Consider the following 19280-nt stretch of genomic DNA (forward strand, 5'->3'; position numbering starts at 1 on the left):
GGGAAAAATACAGAGGAATTCCTGCTAGCCTGGCTTAAACAGACCTTTGGTGAAGCGGACTTCTCTCACTTATTTGCCATTGAAAGGGCACATAGGATCCCTCTGAGGGCGCCCCCGCCGGGCAGGTTTCCTAGGCCCATGCTGGCTCGATTCCTATATTTTAGAGATAAGGAACTTATCCTGCGCAAGGCCCGCAACATGCCTGAGCTAATGTTTAATGGCAACCGTATTACTATTTTCCCGGATTTTTCAGCAGCAACGCAGAAGCAGCGAGCGGCATTTCAAAGCGTGAAGCAACGCCTGAGAGAACGCAACCTGCCGTACAGTATGCTATACCCGGCCAAGCTTAGAGTGGCGCACAAGAGCCAAACGCAGTTCTTCCTGTCCCCTAGGGAAGCAAATCGCTGGTTGGAATCCTTGGGACACGGTTAAGGTAGACATGTACCTCGCTGATTAGCTGATACTATATATGGAGAACCTGGGGGGGACCCCCCAGGAACTAATGACTGTAGTAATTTGCAAAGATACACTCTCAACACCCCTGTTACTGCTAGTTGCTGAATGACCGTCTCTGGCTCCCTGGGTCCTTCAGGTTCCAAGTACTGTTGAAAGACTCCTGTACACCCAAAGCTACCCACGGCCCGGATTAACGCTCTGTGAGAAACCACGTACTTGTCCCTAGACTTTCCGAACCGGCTGGTGAGGGAAGCTGACCCCCATTTAGGGACGACTTTTTGTGACATGTTGTTTGGGGGAAAAGCCTGTGGGATGTTTGGGGCTACAGGCAGGGAGGGGGGTATGGATCCAGGAATCCTAGGTTGTGGACCTGGAACAGTTTGGGGTTTTTTTTCTTTCTCTTTTTTAACCGACCACTTTTTGTTTTTCTTGTTTTTGATTTATCTTTCCCCCATGCCTCCAATGCATAAGAATCCGAGCTCTACAAGGTTCTTGGAGGGATCTAAAATTATTATGTGGACTGTATATACATGCCTCGGTTATATCTATTACCATACTCTACTGAGCTTGAGGTTGGCACTGCAAGGAAATGTTTGCTGGTATGTGGGGGGGGAGGGGGAGCCCTTCACTCCAAAATACACAACACTCTGCGCCAATTTACCAGTAAGACCCATGACGCAGTCACTTAAGTTGTTGTCTTGGAATGTGCGGGGGCTCAACTCAAAAATCAAACGGTCCCTGGTATTTAAATATATCATGAGACATAAACCGCAGGTCGTATTTTTGCAGGAATCCCATCTGGTGGGTTCCAAGACACTGGCGTTACATAGAGCCTTTATTGGTAAAGCATTTCATGCAACATACTCCTCTTACGCCAGGGGGGTCTCGGTCCTCGTAGCTAAGTCCCTCCTGTGTGTAACTAAAACGGTAAAACTGGACCCTTTTGGGAGATATGTGATCCTAGTAGTGACTATCAATAACCAACCCTACACATTCGTAGCAGTATATATTCCACCCCCGTTTAAGGGGGAGGTCTGGGAAGATGTGATGACGGAAGTGCTGCAGGTGGCGGAAGGGCCTATTATCTTAGCGGGGGACTTAAACGCAGTTATGTCCCCGGATAGGGATAGATTTGGGATGGCGGCAATGAGGAGTTCACCTCTAGAAGCTTGTGTGGCACAGTACGACCTAGAGGAGGCCTGGAGATGGAAGCACCCTGATGCCCGAACCTACTCTTGCTTTTCTGCCACGTTTAATACCCTATCCAGAATAGATATGTGCTTTGTATCTAAGGCACTTCTCCCAAGAGTGGTAGATGTACAGTACTTGCCAAGGGCTATTTCGGACCATTCCCCACTAATGCTCACCCTGGATATGGAGAGGCCCCGTGGGTACACAATATGGAGGCTGAGCCCCCTGTGGCTCAAGGAGGAGTGCTTTGAACGGTCCACTGCCACGTCCATTAATAACTTCTGGGTGGAAAATAGAGGGGAGGCCCCAGTAGGGGTTACATGGGATGCGTTCAAGGCCACACTTAGAGGAGTAATTAAGGGGGAGGTCAAACGGTTCCAATCCGACAGGGAGTGGAGAGTTAGAGAATCAGAACAGTTGGCTACAGAAGCCGAAGTGGCATACATAGATAATCCTACCCCGGATATGCATATGAAGTGGAGAGAGAGTATACGGCAGTTAGACTTGGTGCTTGTGGAAAAGACGCAGAAAAAATTGCTATACCAAGCACAACGTATCTTCGAATTTGGAGATAAAAACAGCAGATTGCTGGCCTACCTGGCCCATTCGCAACAGGCACCAACATCTATCCCTCGTATATATAATGCCCGGATGCAGATATGCACGTCACAGGAGGATATAGCTAAAGCATTTGTAGATTTTTACTCAGAATTATACGCCTCAAAGGTGGACTATGGTGGGGAGGAGGTACAGGCATTCCTGGCTCCGATACCCCTCCTGGAACTCCCTGGGGAGGCGGCGTCGGAACTTGATCTCCCCATTACGGTGGAGGAGGTAGTGTCGGCCATACATTCCCTGAACTCGAATAAGACTCCGGGAATGGATGGATTTCCGGCTGAGTGGTATAGTACATATGCTGACAGCCTGGCACCGCAATTGCTCAAAATGTATATGGACGCCTATCGGGGGGGGGTACTCCCTGAATCCATGAGGGAGGCACTTATAGTATTAATCCCTAAGCCGCACAAGGACCATGATCTATGCGAATCCTATAGACCAATATCACTAATTAACGTGGATGCTAAGATCCTTGCTAAATTACTGGCTAAACGTCTAAATCCCAAGATTGCAACCATTATTCATCAGGACCAGACAGGTTTCATACCTGAGAGGTCGACCGCAATTAACCTGCGCCGTCTTTTCACTATCCTGCAGGCGGAGGGACCCACACCGGATAATAGGGTAGTGGTATCTTTGGATACGCATAAAGCGTTTGATTCCATTGAATGGTCTTACCTTATAGCAGTCCTTGGGCGGCTGGGGTTCGGCCCCAGGTTCACGAGGTGGGTCCAAATTCTATATGCTGACCCACGGGCTAGGCTTAGAGTTAACAACGCCATCACGGACTCGTTCCCGATCGCCAGGGGCACGCGGCAGGGGTGCCCATTGTCACCCCTGTTGTTCGCTCTGGCGATAGAACCGTTGGCAGCACAGATAAGAGCAGATGTAAATGTAAGGGGATGTATGGTTAATGAACTGGAGGAAAAGACTTCCCTTTACGCGGACGATATGCTCCTTTATCTAGCGGAAGCAGAGGGATCACTAACCAGCGCTCTAAAATTAATCTCAGACTTTGGGAACTTCTCAGGTTTCAAGGTGAACTGGAACAAATCTATTGTGTTCCCCTTCAACTCTGATGACACCCTGAGGTTACCCCCAGATGTCCCACTAAAAGTGGTGTCCAAATTCCGCTATCTGGGAGTGGAGGTCCAGCTGCCATGCAGTGCTTATATGAATAATAATCTGACCCCTATGAAGTTACGCCTGAAGGAAAGCCTAAAAACATGGGCTAAACTACCGTTGGGCCTCCTAGGGAAAATTAATATAGTTAAAATGATTTATTTGCCTAGGTTTCTGTACCTGTTCTGGCATGCCCCGATCTATATCCCTAAAAGATGGTTTACAGAAATAAATACAATGCTAACCTCCTTTCTATGGGGACTTAAACCCGCAAGGGTATCCCTGGACACACTTTATCTGCCAATAAGGGAGGGAGGATTGGCCATGCCAAATCTGCATTGTTATTATCTTGCAGCTCAGCTAACGCACGTGCACTGGTGGGGGTTCCCGAACCTATATAATGCATCGGTGGCCACTCAGGCGGCTATGGTTCACTCGTTTGAGGGACTGATTAATGTTCTATATAGAAATGGCCCTTACCCAGCGAAGGGAGGGGATATACTGAAAATGTCATATAAAATATTCCACGCCTGTAACGCTAGGGTAGGGGGTACTAGTCTGGAGGCCTCCCCCAACGCCCCCCTGTGGCATAATCCCCGACTTAAAGAAATAGCCAAGGTACCGGACGGATCCTGCTGGGCAAAGTACGGGGTCAAATATGCCCATCAACTGTTCAGGAACGGGGTATTCAGGAGTTTTATAGATCTAAAAACGGAGTACGGGCTCCCTAACACTTTCTTTTTCCGATACCTGCAGCTGCGGCATGCCGTAACGGCACAATACGGGGGGGGGTGGTGGCGCTCTCCCCTTCCAAAATGGAGAAATTGCTTACAGATGGGGATCACTCCCAGTTGATCTCTAGATACTATTTTATGCTGTTGACGTCCTCCTCTCCTAGAATGGAGAGAGTTAGGGCGCAATGGCAAGCGGACATACCTTCGATCACTGACGAGTCGTGGGCTGAAGCCCTTGAGTCGCTGGTGCCCTCGATGATCTCGGCCAGGGACAAAATTACACAATTTAACTATCTACACAGAGTGTATTACACTCCCAAGCGGCTACACAAAATGGGTAGAGGGGATTCACCTGAGTGCCCCCGCTGCCAGGCGGCGGAGGGAGATTTCTTCCATATGGTCTGGACGTGCCCCCGAGTGGAGGGGTTCTGGAAGGATGTATTGACATTCCTGGAGGCTACCCTGGAACTACCTAATATATACTCCCCAGCTAGGTGCCTGTTAGGTGACCTGGAGGAGGAGGAATTATCTGTATCAAAGAAAACACTGTTAAGAATACTGTTCTGTTACGCTAAAAAGGCTCTGGCCATGAACTGGCGAAAACCATCCCCCCCGTCTCTGCAGAGTTGGAGGAAAATAGTGAATAACGCACTGCCAATGTACAAGCTGACATACGCGGCTAGAGGCTGCCCGAAAAAATTTGAGAAGGTGTGGGCGGGATGGATTGAGAAGGTCTCGGGAGATGTAGAAGTTTAAGAGTATGATGTGATTTGTGGGCCAAAACTCATAATGTGGGAATTGGCTGACTGACTGGAGGCCGGATTAGATAGAACACGGTCCTAGGGGATACAGGAGGGGATAGCCCTTCTCCCCCTCATTGCTAATACCAGAATAATAATAAAAGGAGGGTTTTTTTCCCCCCCCCCCCCTTTTTTTTTTTTTTTTTTCTTTTTTTTTTTTTTTTGCGCTGTCGGTATCAGTTTTGGTTCATCCCTTGTTAAGGTTGACAGGGATAGGTTGTGAAAAAAAGGAAATGAGTACAAGGAATATCCTTAGCGAATACTGTGTACATGATGTACTTTAATGACGCTGTGACTCCTTATGTTCCATGAGATATGAAAATGTGTACTGTATTAAGCTCCTGTGTTATGCTGTGAACATGTACAATAAAATTTACACTTTAAAAAAAAAGAAATACAGTCTTGAAAGTCAAATTGTTTGTAGTGGTTCAAGCGGTTCCTGTGTGAGGGCTTGCAGAACCACTGACAGATCCCATTTGGGAAAATGCTTAGCTGGAGCTGGTCTAGATCTGGTAAGTGCCTTAAAAAATCTTGTGACCAAAGATTCCGAAGAAATTAGTCTCTCCAGGAAAACCCCCAATGCGGCCACATGCACTTTAAGGCCTTGTACACACGATCAGTCCAAACTGATGAAAACGGACTGAAGTTCAGTTTCATCAGTCCAAACCTACCGTGTGTATGGCCCATCAGACTTTTGTCCTTCAGTCCAAAGTTTTAGAACTTGCTTTAAAATCGGACTGACGGACTGATGACCGATCGGTCAAAACCGATGGTTAGTACGCAAAAGCATGGGTTCAAAACCCGCGCATGCTCAGAATCAAGTCGACGCATGCTTGGAAGCATTGAACTTCGTTTTTTTCAGCACGTCGTTGTGTTTTACATCACCGTGTTGGACTCGATCGGATTTTGAACTGATGGTGTGTAGGCACATCAGACCATCAGACCATCAGACTTCAGCCTTCAGTCCGTTTTCATCAGTTTGGACTGATTGTGTGTTCAGGGCCTAAGAGTGCTGACTGCAAGACCCTTGTCTGTACCATTTAGTAAGAATTCCAATACTGAGACAATGTTTTCCACAGTGTCTTCTACAGTTCTATTAGCTGAACAAAACCAAGAATTGTAGACGTTACAAACCTTGGTGTAAATAGTTCTAGTTACCTTCTTCTTACTGGAAAGTAAAGTTGTTATTAAAGGTTCTGACAAACCCTTGTCCCTTAATAGCTGCTCCTCAGATACCAGGCAGTGAGACTTAACCTGGTAATACACTGGACCCTGTAGAAGCAAATCCTGTCTGAGAGGAAGCTGCCAAATTGACTGCCATTTGCAGAATGGTGGAAAACCAAGCTCTCTTTGGCCAAAATGGAGTAATCAGGATTACCGACACTCTTTCCTTCTGTATTTTCTCAATACTAACAGAATTAGTTGAAATGGGGGAAAAGCAGCCCCCAGGTGAAAATTCCAAAGGTCTGCCAAGGCGTCTATCCCCTGAGAACGGTCGTCTCTGTGAAGGGAAAAGAAATGAGGGAGCTGTGTGTTTTCCTTTGATACAAACAGTTCCACTTGTGGATGGCCCCAGGTCCTGTTGATCAATGCAAAAATCTCTGGATTGAAGCTCCAATCTGCCTCCTGAATTTTCTGCCTGCTCAAAAAATCTGCCAATTTGTTTAGTGTGCCTTTAAGATGGACTGCAGACAAGGACAGCAAATGGTTTTCTGCCCACTCCAGGGTATTTTCTGACAGCTTCTCGTGCCTCCCTGTTTGTTCAGGTAGGCTATGGTAGTGGCGTTGTCCGATAGAATCTGGACATGGAATCCCAGGAGGTTTGGAGAGAAGATAGCCAATGCTAAATGGCTGGTTTAAGATTGCCCATGATGGATTGCCAAGCTCTTTTAAGTTGTTGATCCATACTTTTGTCGATGGGATCTCTTAACACTCCCATATCCTTGAATGCCAGGTCAGTTGACCTTGAAACCTGGAAGAAAGCTGCATCAAGTTTTGGAACTTTATTCCAAAGCGCCCCTGGGTCTTCATTAAATGGAAAACACCTTTTATGGGCCTTAGGGAAAAAAGATTTTCTTTCTGGGTCAGGCCATTCCTTCTTAATGGCCTCAAAAATTACTGAGTGTACTGGAAAAGTATGATTTTTAGGTTTACTGAGATCTGCGTACATCCTGTCACGCAGAGACAATTCTTTTATCTCTTCTTCTAAGCCCAAAGTAGTTTAAATTGCCTTTAACAGGCCATCTACTTATTCTAAAGACAGTTTGTATTTAGAAGGCGTATTTTCCTTTCCTTCCTCCTCCTCATCTGATTCCTTAGAATGAGAGGGGGAAAGTCCCTCTTGGGTATGAGGACCTACTTCACCCTCCACCGCCGGGACTAATAGTGAGCCCTGAGAGGATTGTGAGGTAGATGGTTGACTTAAGGATGGATTTGCCAGTGAAGAGCGAAACGATTGAATGGTGGCATCCAGTTTTTTTTTAACTGATGCAATCAAATCGCTGCATGCGGGAGAAGCTTCCTCTTTAACTAGAGAGTCAATAGATATTTGACATAGTGGGAGTTATTTACGAAAAGGCAAATCCACTTTGCACTACAAGTGCAAACTACAAGTGCAAAGTGCACTTGAAATTGCACTGAAAGTGTACTTGGAAGTGCAGTCGCTGTAGGCCCGAGGGGGACATGCAAGGAAAAAAAAAACAGCATTTTAGGTGGCACATGATTGGATGATTAAATTAGCAGAGCTTTCCCTCATTTCAGATTTACCCCTCAGATTTACAGCGACTGCACTTCCAAGTGCACTTTCAGTGAAATTTCAAGTGCACTTTGCACTTGTAGTTTGCACTTGTAGTGCAAAGTGCATTAGCCTTTCGTAAATAACCCCCAGTCTCTTCTTCCAGATTATTTTTTTATTCAGGTAGTTTTTCTTTGTATGAAGGGCACTTCCTTTTGCACTCCGGGTGAGAGCTCTTGGCCTACCATGACAAAAAAAGGATCACAAGACGAAAAACTATCCCAGTCAACCTCAATCTTTCCAATATGCTCACCACAGATGCCCAGTGAGAAATCATAGACGCCTCATGTGCCCAGACAGGCCCTTGCCACTGGGGGGGATACTAGAGAGAGATAGAGAGAGACCCCAAAGTAAGTAGGGCATTACACACATCTGACCCTTACCTGGGCCTTGCTGGTGCCTGTCCCACTTGATGCCACCACCAACTCCATCGTGGTGCTGCCGCGCTGTTTGTGGCTAGGACGCCAGTTCCGGTCTCCAATAGTGCCGCTGTGCCAGACCAGAACTGGCATATATGCACCAGCTCTGTTCCTCCCTCCTCCCCCTGCGCTCTTCAGGCAGAAATGACAATGCACGGCTGCTCCCTGGCCGCCTCCCCTCTTCTGGATACCTCACTTCCGGTGGACAAAGTCTCTAACTGCCAGTTCCAAGATGGCGGTGGCATTTCAGAGAGGTGGGCGAACTTGAACAAAAAAACAACTATGTGCGCTGTCAGAATCAGCTTTCCCCGAGCACTCAAAGAGGGAGAAGGAGCCCATCCAGCAGATCTCTGAGGAATGGGAAGAACGGGCTCTCTGAGGTAGGGAAAAGGGGTGGAGCAGGAAGCCTAAGCTCTTAGGACAGCACATGAAAGCTCCTGACTCCCCACTAGGTGTTTCCTGCAGGAGGAAACACAAAAACTGGCAACATGTGGGAAGGAGCCTCCTTTTAAAGTTCGGTGGAAGTTGTGTTTCCTGTTGGCAAGTGGGAGGAGCCACCCTCTCAGGTGCTTTCCTGAAAGACGTTTAGGAAAAAGTGTGTTTTTGGGGTAAACAACATGGGTTTCCTTGGATACAGAATTGATGAACATGAAATTTATCCAACTAATTCTAAGGTTGAAGCCATCGATAAAGCTCCAGTCCCAACAAACAAACAAAAGTTGCAAGCTTTCCTAGGGTTACTTAATTTTTACCATTCTTTTCTGCCTGACAAAGCCACTGTTGCTGAACCCCTGCATCGTTTACCAGATAAAGATGTTCCATGGAAGTGGACTGACGTTCATTCTACAGCTTTCAATGCTGCAAAACAGCTGTTATCTTCTGACAGTGTACGTGTACACTATGATTTACAAAAAACACTCACTCTTATGAGTGAAGCTTCTCCATATGGTAATGGAACTGTTTTGAGTCATGTTTTAGAAACTGCTGTTGAGACTCCTATTGCATTCTATTCAAGGATGATAATGTGTGGTAAGGACAATCCGCGCTATCCCCTTAGAGACAAAGTGCTAGTGCAAATATTTGAAAAAATTGAACCAATTAAAGTGACGGTGCTGCACCTAAATACAAGAAAGCCTAATATTGGGCTTTAACCATATGTGAAAAAAGAAAGAAAAAAGTGCGCTACCAAGTTGAACAATGTGATTAACATGTGTGAATGTTTAAATCCCAAAAAACTGACTGACACAAGAACAAAAATTTAACAAAAAAACATAAATGAATATAAGTGTCCTTATTCATATGTCAACCATGTGTTATAAATAGGTGAGTCCTTGCCCAATGGCATTAATGTTCTGGCTCATATACGTTATTGATCCTCCTTAAGATGACTGGATGGATGCAGGAAAAACATATAGACTCGAAATCCCCACGTCTAAATGAAAAGGATGGCCGCTTACCAGATCCGTCGGACCCCTACAGGGATCAGAAAGGTTCAGAAACAAGGATATCCACGGCTGGATCAGGAACGATCAATCCAGGTCTCCTCCTCGGTAGGAAGTCCAGGGACAGCTCTGCTGTTTCCTCCCAATATTTGTTTCCACGGTATAGCAGCTTCACCAGATTGTTTGGGAACGTGTAGGTTTAAAGGAAAAAGGATACTTCATAGTGCAGTAATTCATTAAACAGTTACTCTTCCTTTCCCTGTTGATGCCCATTCGGGAGAAATGCAGCGAGCGAGTTTCGCTGACGTCACCACGCCCCCAGCTGATTGGCCTGTGCTGATGCTGGTTTGAGTTGCACACACTTCCAAAATTTGAAACTTTGTAACAAGTGCAGTTTTTTTAGATGTCAGTTTTCTTTGTTTCTTTGAGTGGAATAAAGAGTAAGGCTCAGATTCACATACATTGGCGCATATTTATGCCCGCGTAGCGTATCTAATATACGCTACGCCGACGTCGCGCAGAGAGGCAAGCACCGAATTCTCAAAGCACTTGCCTCCCAAACTGCGCTGGGTTCCCTCAGCGTAAGCCGTCGTAGGTGGAAGTGGGAGTGAGCCATGCTAATGAGGCGTGACCCCATGCAAATGATGGGCCGAGTGCCATACAAGTACTTAAAATGAACGGCGTATCCCAGTGCGCATGCTCAGAATCACATCGGAACTACTCCCTAAGATACAACGGATCACTGCCTACGATGTGAACGTAACCTACGCTGAGCCCTATTCACGTACTACGTAAACGACATAAAATACGATGGCTGTGTTCCCTGGTCCATACCTTTGCATGGGTTGCGCCTCATATATGGGGAATAACTTTACGCCGGACATACAACTTACGCAAACCGCGTATATTATGCGCCGGGCGCACGTACGTTCGTGAAACTGCGTATCTCCCTCATTTGCATATGTGCATAGAAAATCAATAGGAGCGGCAAATGCCCCCAGCGTAAATATGCGCCCACGATACGTGCTTTGTGAATCCGGGCCTAACTTTTTAATGAATTACTGCACTATGAAGTATCCTTTTTACTTTAAACCTACATGTTCCCACACAATCTGGTGAAGCTGCTATACCATGGAAACAACTATTGGGAGAAAACGGCAGAGCTGCCCCTGGACTTCCTACCGAGGAGGAGACCTGGATTGATCGTTCCTGATCCAGCCGTGGATATCCTTGTTTCTGAGCCTTTCTGATCCCTGTAGGGGTCCGACGGATCTGGTAAGCGGCCATCCTTTTCATTTAGACGTGGGGATTTTGAGTCTATTTGTTTTTTCTGCATCCATCCAGTCATCTTAAGGAGGATCAATACCTTATATGAGCCAGAACATTAATGCCATTGTGCAAGGACTCACCTATTTATAACACATGGTTGACATATGAATAAGGACACTTATATTCATTTATGTTTTTTTGTTAATTTTTTTTCTTGTGTCAGTCAGTTTTTTTGGATTTAAACATTCACACATGTTAATCACATTGTTCGACTTGGTAGCGCACTTTTTTCTTTCTTTTTTCACATTCTATTCAAGGACCTTGTCTACGACAGAGGATTTATGCTTAAATTGACAAAGAAGCTTTAGCTATTGTTTCTGGGGGAAAAGAGTTTCATGGCTATTGGTATGGGTAGGGGTTTACCATTGTAAAAGACCATAAGCCTTTTCTGGGTCTGTTCACCAGAAGCACTCCCACTCCTCAAATTCTTTCCCCACGAATGCTCAGATCTTGGTCACTCATGCTGAATGCCTATGACTGTGATTTAGAATATCATCCTGGCAAGAATATCACTCATACTGATGGGTTGAGCCGGTTGTCTTTGTTTTCTCCTGATTTTTTTTGTCCCTCCTGTACTTGAGGTTCTCATGTTGGAATCCATTCCAAAGCCTCCGTTACATGCTAGAGACATTGCTGGTATGACTGCTTAAGGTCCCGTGCTGGCCCGTGTGCTCAACTGGGTGTGGAGGGGATTGCCCAAATCACAAGTTGAACAGAAGTTCAAACCATTTTTAGTGCGCCAACATAAACTGTTCGCCTATAAAGGTTGCCTATTATGGGGAAACAGAGTGGTAATTCCAAAGACAGGACAAGCTCAAGTATTGCATGCTCTCCACAAAGAACATTCTGGAATAGTCCACATAAAAGCGTTAACCATAGGATATGCTTGGTAGCCTAAAATGGATGAAGTTATTGAGAAGTGGGTACAGAACTGTGTACCATGTCAATCCACCTGTCATGCTCTACCTAAAGCCTCAGTACATCCCTGGGAAGTGATGTGTCACATTGGTCTCGGTTGCATATAGATTTTGCGGGGCCTTTTCAAGGACAGATTTTTTTTATAGTTGTCGATTCCTTCTCAAAATGTCTGGAAGTTGTATCAGTTACATCCCCACCTCAGCCACTATCATAAGAGTTTTGACGAGGCTGTTTGCTACACATGGGTTGCCAGATACAGTCGTGTCTGATAAGCAGGCCCGGACTGGGACGAAAAATAGGCCCGGGCATTTTAGAATGAGCAGCCAACTTTTCCAGGGGCGGGGGGAAGGGGGGTGTCAGAGATGTCAGTAGACATTCACGGGGTGGATGATGTCGGTCCTCCACACTGTAATGTGCAGGGACACTGTAATATAAAGGGGACTGTAGTGCCCTTTTACAGTGCAGTCCCCTTTATATTACAGTGTCCCAGTCCTATTGTGTCCATAAAATTCTAGTACTGTCTGTCTCCTATTGTGCCCACACTTCTCAGTGACACTGACCTACTCTCTCTGGTGCTCCTGGACAGCATGGCACTCTCTTTCTGGTGGCGCGGTACAGCATGGCTCTCTCTCTGGTGGTGCGGTACAGCGTGGCTCTCTCTCTGGTGGTGCGGTACAGCGTGGCTCTCTCTCTGGTGGTGCGGTAGAGCGTGGCTCTCTCTCTGGTGGTGCGGTACAGCGTGTCTCTCTCTCTCTGGTGGTGCGGTACAGCGTGGCTCTCTCTGGTGGTGCGGTACAGCGTGGCTCTCTCTCTGGTGGTGCGGTACAGCGTGTCTCTCTCTCTGGTGGTGCGGTACAGCATGGCTTTCTCTCTGGTGGTGCGGTACAGCGTGGCTCTCTCTCTCTGGTGGTGCGGTACAGCGTGGCTCTCTCTCTGGTGGTGCGGTACAGCGTGGCTCTCTCTCTCTGGTGGTGTGGTACAGCGTGGCTCTCTCTCTCTCTGGTGGTGCGGTACAGCGTGGCTCTCTCTGGTGGTGCAGTACAGTGTGGCGCTATCTCTGGTGGTACGGTACAGCGTGGCTCTCTCTGGTGGTGCGGTGCAACGTGGCTCTCTCTCTGGTGGTGCGGTGCACCGTGGCTCTCTCTCTCTGGTGGTGCGGTGCACCGTGGCTCTCTCTCTCTGGTGGTGCGGTGCAGCATGGCTCTCTCTCTGGTGGTGCGGTGCAGCATGGCTCTCTCTCTCTCTCTGGTGCAGTGCAGCGTGGCTCTCTCTCTCTGGTGGTGCGGTGCAGCATGGCTCTCTCTCTGGTGGTGCAGCTTGGCTCCCTCTCTCTGGTGGTGCGGTGCACCGTGGCTCTCTCTCTCTGGTGGTGCGGTGCAGCATGGCTCTCTCTCTGGTGGTGCGGTGCAGCATGGCTCTCTCTCTCTCTCTCTGGTGCAGTGCAGCGTGGCTCTCTCTCTCTGGTGGTGCGGTGCAGCATGGCTCTCTCTCTGGTGGTGCAGTGCAGCATGGCTCTCTCTCTCTGGTGCAGTGCAGCGTGGCTCTCTCTCTGGTGGTGCAGTGCAGCGTGGCTCTCTCTCTCTGGTGGTGCGGTGCAGCGTGGCTCTCTCTCTCTGGTGGTGCGGTGCAGCATGGCACTCTCTCTGGTGGTACGGTACAGCGTGGCGCTCTTTCTGTAGTTACGGCACAGCATGGCTCTCTCTGGTGGTACGGTACAGTGTTGATCTTTCTCTGGTGGTATGGTACAGTGTGGCTCTCTCTCTCTGGTGGGGTGGGTACAGCGTGGCTCTATCTGGTGGTGCTGGGGCTATTAGTTCCCCCAGCACAGTCCTCTTTCTTTTTCCTGTAGTACCTGCTTGTTTCTGGGTTTTCTCCCCCCCCCCCAGCAGAGTGCATGCAGGGACTGTAGCCGTCTCCCTGCTGACATTAATTGAACCTCCTATCTCTGGGACTACATTTCCCATGATGCCCCACTAGTTTCTGATTGGAGCTCCGTTGTAGCCAATTGGGAGGGAAGCAGGAAGTTTTATTTTCTCCCGTGCTGCCGACAAGCCCGACATGAGAGAGGAGAGGGGGGGTCGGGGGACATCCTGACAGTGCCTGCAGCTCCCCCCCCCTTACCCCACTGTGCGGACGGACACCCATGGCTGGATGCGGATGAATTGTATTGCCATGAATGCAGCACCCACCATTATTATCAGTGCAGCCTGCAGAGGAGACAGGGAGGGGGCGGGACGAGCGCCAACAGACAAACAGGAGAAATTCCTGTTTTCTCGACGGGCCTCTTTAATTGAAAGTCCCGCCTGCCCCTGGCACAATGGTTTATTGCAGGGATGGGGGGCACCCTGACCCTAACCCTAAGGGAAAAGAGGTGCGCAGTTTGGCATCTTTGCCCTGGGCGCTGGATGACCTTGTGCCGACACTGCACTAACGCGTGGGCGGCCCCAGTGTGAAAGGGGTCTTAGGGTTTAACCCTTTCATGCATAAGCCTATTTCTGACATTTGGTGTTTACAAGTTAAAATCTGTATTTTTTGCTCGAAAATTACTTAGAACCCCCAAACATTATATATATATATATTTTTTAGCAGAGAATCTAGAGAATAAAATGGCGATTGTTGCAATATTTTATGTCACACGGTATTTGTGCGGCGGTGTTTTAAACGCAACTTTTTGGGAAAAATTTACTTTCATGAATTAAAAAAAAATGAAAAAGTAAAGTTAACCCAATTTTTTTTACATAATGTGAAAGATGATGTTACGCCGAGTAAATAAATACCAAGCATGCCACGCTTTATAATTGCAAAACCTCCATAGGCAACGCTTTTTACTTTTTTTTACGGTTACCAGGTTAGAGTTACAGAGGAGTTCTAGTGCTAGAATTATTGCTCTCGCTCTGACGATTGCGGCGATACCTCACATGTGTGATTTGAACACCGTTTTCATATGCGGGCGCGACTTCCGTATGCGTTTTCCTTGTTGCGCAAGCTCGCGGGTAGGGGGGCGCTTTAAAAAAAAAATGTTCTTATTTATTTTTATAATATTAAATTGTCTAAAAGACCCCCGATCCCTCCTTTGCACTTCAAAGTATTCAGATCGCCGAAAACGGCGATTCTGAATACTGTGTACTTTTTTAAATCCGGCGCCATTGGCAGCCGAGAAACCCGGAAGCGACATCATGACGTCGCTTCCGTGTTTACATTGCGGAGACTGAATCAAAGTCGTTTGATTGTACAGCAATTCTGTGCGAATCCCATGTGATGTCTGACATTGCTATAGTGTGAACCCAGCCTAAGGGTGTAACGTGTTGCTAAGCACCTACCTCCTACAACCAAAGCCGCCCCCCCATGACAGCATACTTGTTTCCCCCAGCCACTATGACATGTTTGGTATCTATTTACTCGGCGCGACATTAAAAATGTGGGTTATGTATTTTTTTTTTGCATTCAAGTTTGATTTTTTCCCCCAAAAAAATTGAGTTTGAAAAAACGCTGTGACATAAAAAAAATAGCATAACCCATCAATTTATTCTCTAGGGCCTCTGCTTTAAATATATATATACTGGGCTAGATTCAGGTAGCTGCGCCAAATCTTGCGGCGGCGCAGCGTATCGTATGAGAGGCAAGTTCTGTATTCACAAAGCAGGTGTAAGCGCGCCAAATTCAAATGATGATGAGGGGGGCGTGTTTTATTTAAATTATGGTGACCCCGCATGCGCCGTTCGTGAAAGAATCCCAGTAAGCATGCTCTAAATTCCGCCGCAAATCGTCATTGCTTTCGACGTGAACGTAAATTACGTCCAGCCCTATTCGCGAACGACTTACGCAAACAACGTAAAAAATAAAAAATTTGAAGCGGGAACGACGTCCATACTTAACATTGGCTGCGCCTCCTAATAGCAGGAGTAACCTTACGCCGAAAAAGCCTAACGTAAACGACGTAAAAAAATAGCGCCGGGCGTACGTACATTTGTGAATCGACGTATCTAGGTAATTTGCATGTTGTACGCCGAAAACGACGGAAACGCCACCGTCAGTATTGCACCCTAAGGCTGCATTCACACCTTGGCGTATTTACGCCCGACGCTCGCGCCGCTGGAGGGGTGATTTAACATTGAGGTCTATGGAGATGGTTCACATCTCCACGCCGAAGGCCGAAACGCCGTACGCCTGAAGCTCAAAATAAGTCCCGTACCCTTTTTTTCAGGCGGCTTTCGGCGTTCGGCATAGACAACAATGTTAAATGTTTTGTAAAAAAAAAAAAAAAAGTTTACAAATCGCGGTACAATACGCCGCAATTTGTCGCGGCAAAATACGCTGCGTTATAGTGTGAATGCAGCCTAAGATACGACGGCGTAGGAGACTTACGCCGCTCGTATCTTAGCCTAATTTAAGCGTATCTGGTTTCCAGAATACGCTTAAATTTACGACGGCGTAGATTCAGAGTTACGACTGCATATCTACTGATACGCCGCCGTAACTACTACGTGAATCTAGCCCAATGTTTTGGGGATGTAAACAAAAAGTGGTAGAAAACGCATAGTAAATTCTAGCATATTTTGATGTGTGTGAAAAGAAGAACAATGGATAGATGTATGATGGGGGTCTTATATAGTACCCCTGTGATTAGGGCTCTTCTGGTTACACATTCAGAGTCACGCCTGCCCCCCCCCGTTAGGGGCGTGTCGGTGGGCGGAGCCGCTGTGTCTCGTGCTGTGCAGTGCAGCTCGCTTAGCTGTGTCAGTCGCAATAGGTTAGAGAAGGGATTCTGCGCATTGGAGATCCGTGTAATTGTCATCATCAGCGGGAGGCGGCAGGAGGAGGAGGAAGAATAACGAGTGCTGTGTCTGCTGAGCAATAGATATAAGCCGGTATTGTGGTGTGCGTAGGTCTGAGAGGGAAGAAGGTGCTTGGAGATTAAAGAATGCACCGCCTCCTCTATGTACTGATCCCTTGGATCCCCTGGACCTGGGCTGAGGACAGCGCCATGGAGGAGATCGCTACAGAGAAGGAGGCTGAGGAGAGCCATAGACAGGACAGTGTGAGCCTGCTGACATTCATCCTACTGCTCACCTTAACTATCCTCACCATATGGCTCTTCAAACACAGGCGGGCTCGTTTTCTGCATGAGACTGGGCTGGCCATGATTTATGGTGAGACACAATGACATTCATATGGGAGATGCACAGCGGTGACCCTCACATCTCTGCATGGTATTGTATGGAGTCATTGCTTGGGATGTGTGTGTGTGTGGGGGAAGGTGCTCCCTTGTTCATGGGCTGTGGGTGGGTGATAGGTGCCCCCTCCCCTTGCTGCTCCTGGGCTGTGGGTGGGTGATAGGATCCCCCTCCCCTTGCTGCTCCTGGGCTGTGGGTGGGTGATAGGTGCCCCCCCTCGTTTCTGGGTTGTGGGTGAATGGTGCCCCCCCCCCTCCCCTTGTTCCTGGGCTGTGGCTGGGTAATGGGTGACAACCCCTCCCATCCGCCCCCCGTTCCTGGGCTGTGGGTGGGTGATTGGTGACGACCTCTCCCATCCCCCCTTGTTCCTGGGCGGGTAATGGGTGATGACCCCCCCCCCCCCTTGTTCCTGGGCTCTGGGTGGGTAATGGGTGATGACCCCTCCCTTGTTCCTGGGCTCTGGGTGGGTAATGGGTGACGACACCCTCCCACCCCCCCTTGTTCCTGGGCTCTGGGTGGGTAATGGGTGACGACCCCCCCCCCCCCCCCGTTCCTGGGCTCTAGGTAATGGGTGAAGACCCCCCCCCCCCGTTCCTGGGCTCTAGGTAATGGGTGAAGACCCCCCCCCCCCCATTCCTGGGCTCTGGGTAATGGGTGACGACCCCTCCCCCCCCCTGTTCCTGGGCTGTGGGTGATGACCCCTCCCACCCCCCCCCCCGTTCCTGGGCTGTGGGTAATGGGTGACGACCCCTCCCACCCCCCCCGTTCCTGGGCTGTTGGTAATGGGTGACGACCCCTCCCACCCCCCCCGTTCCTGGGCTATTGGTAATGGGTGACGACCCCTCCCACCCACCCCCGTTCCTGGGCTATTGGTAATGGGTGACGACCCCTCCCACCCACCCCCGTTCCTGGGCTGTTGGTAATGGGTGACGACCCCTCCCACCCCCACCCCCGTTCCTGGGCTGTTGGTAATGGGTGACGACCCCTCCCACCCCCCCCCCGTTCCTGGGCTGTTGGTAATGGGTGACGACCCCTCCCACCCCCCCCCCGTTCCTGGGCTGTTGGTAATGGGTGACGACCCCCCCCCCCCCCCCCCCCGTTCCTGGGCTGTTGGTAATGGGTGACGACCCCTCCCACCCCCACCCCCGTTCCTGGGCTGTTGGTAATGGGTGACGACCCCTCCCACCCCCCCCCCGTTCCTGGGCTGTTGGTAATGGGTGACGACCCCTCCCACCCCCCCCCCGTTCCTGGGCTGTTGGTAATGGGTGACGACCCCTCCCACCCCCCCCCCCCCCCCCGTTCCTGGGCTGTTGGTAATGGGTGACGACCCCTCCCACCCCCCCCCCGTTCCTGGGCTGTTGGTAATGGGTGACGACCCCCCCCCCCCCCCCCCCCCGTTCCTGGGCTGTGGGTAATGGGTGACGTCCCCTCCCACCCCCCTCCCCGTTCCTGGGCTGTGGGTAATGGGTGACGACCCCTCCCACCCCCCGTTCCTGGGCTGTGGGTAATGGGTGACTACCCCTCCCACCCCCCCTGTTCCTGGGCTGTGGGTGGGTAATGGGTGCCCCCTTTGGCCCCTGCATACCACAATGCCAAGGATGGGATTTAGGACAGGAGTAGGTAGGGCCTCCTCCTCTTCCTCAAGGTACTCTGCAGGTGGGATGCTGGACTAATCTCCGGGGGGGGGGGGGGTGGCGCCAATGAGATCCTGCAGGAGCTCCTAGGAAGGGCACCCACAAGGCCAAGGGATCCAGTCTGGGCACGTAGTTTCGTTTTGGGGTCCTCAGAAGACTATTTAGAATGGAGGACTGTTTCTGGGATCTGCTTATTTATGATTAAGGTAAAACATAGTGTAGGTCAGGTGACACAGATGTTACATTTTTTGTTTTTTTCTTTTTGTTGAGTTTTTACTTTTCTTAGTAATTAATTTAAATATTTTTTTACATCTCAGTAACCACTTCAATACAGGGCTCCTTCCTTTTTCATGCCCATGCCAATTTTCAGCGCTTTTACACTTGCGCGATCATGTAACACTTTACCCAAACTACATTTTTATCATTTTCTTCGCACAAGCAGAGCTTTCTTTTGGTTGTATTTGATCACCACTGGGTTTTTTATTTTTTACTAAAAAAAAGACCAACCTTTTTGAAAAAATGGTTATAAAATTTAGATTTTTCGTTCACTGATGAGAAGGCACTAATAGATGGCACTGATTGGCATCTGTGAAGGGCACTGACAGGCGTTGCTGGTGGGTATGGATTGGCATTTTGGTGGGTACCTCCT

General features: G+C 48.7%; 1 protein-coding gene across 2 annotated transcripts in view; it reads left to right on the forward strand.

Moving 5' to 3' along the window:
* Positions 1-16554: 16554 nt before the first annotated feature.
* Positions 16555-19280, forward strand: part of SLC9A7 (solute carrier family 9 member A7) — a 113826-nt gene continuing 111100 nt past the window's right edge. The window contains exon 1 of one of the 2 annotated variants that reach the window (XM_040336295.1): positions 16555-16973. In XM_040336295.1, coding sequence (XP_040192229.1) covers positions 16745-16973 — 229 coding nt within the window. In that variant the 5' untranslated portion in view covers positions 16555-16744. The remainder of the gene's footprint in view (positions 16974-19280) is intronic. The other variant, XM_040336296.1, reaches the window with a different exon arrangement.

This window comes from Rana temporaria, chromosome 2, assembly GCF_905171775.1.
Source record: "Rana temporaria chromosome 2, aRanTem1.1, whole genome shotgun sequence".
NCBI lineage: Eukaryota > Metazoa > Chordata > Amphibia > Anura > Ranidae > Rana > Rana temporaria.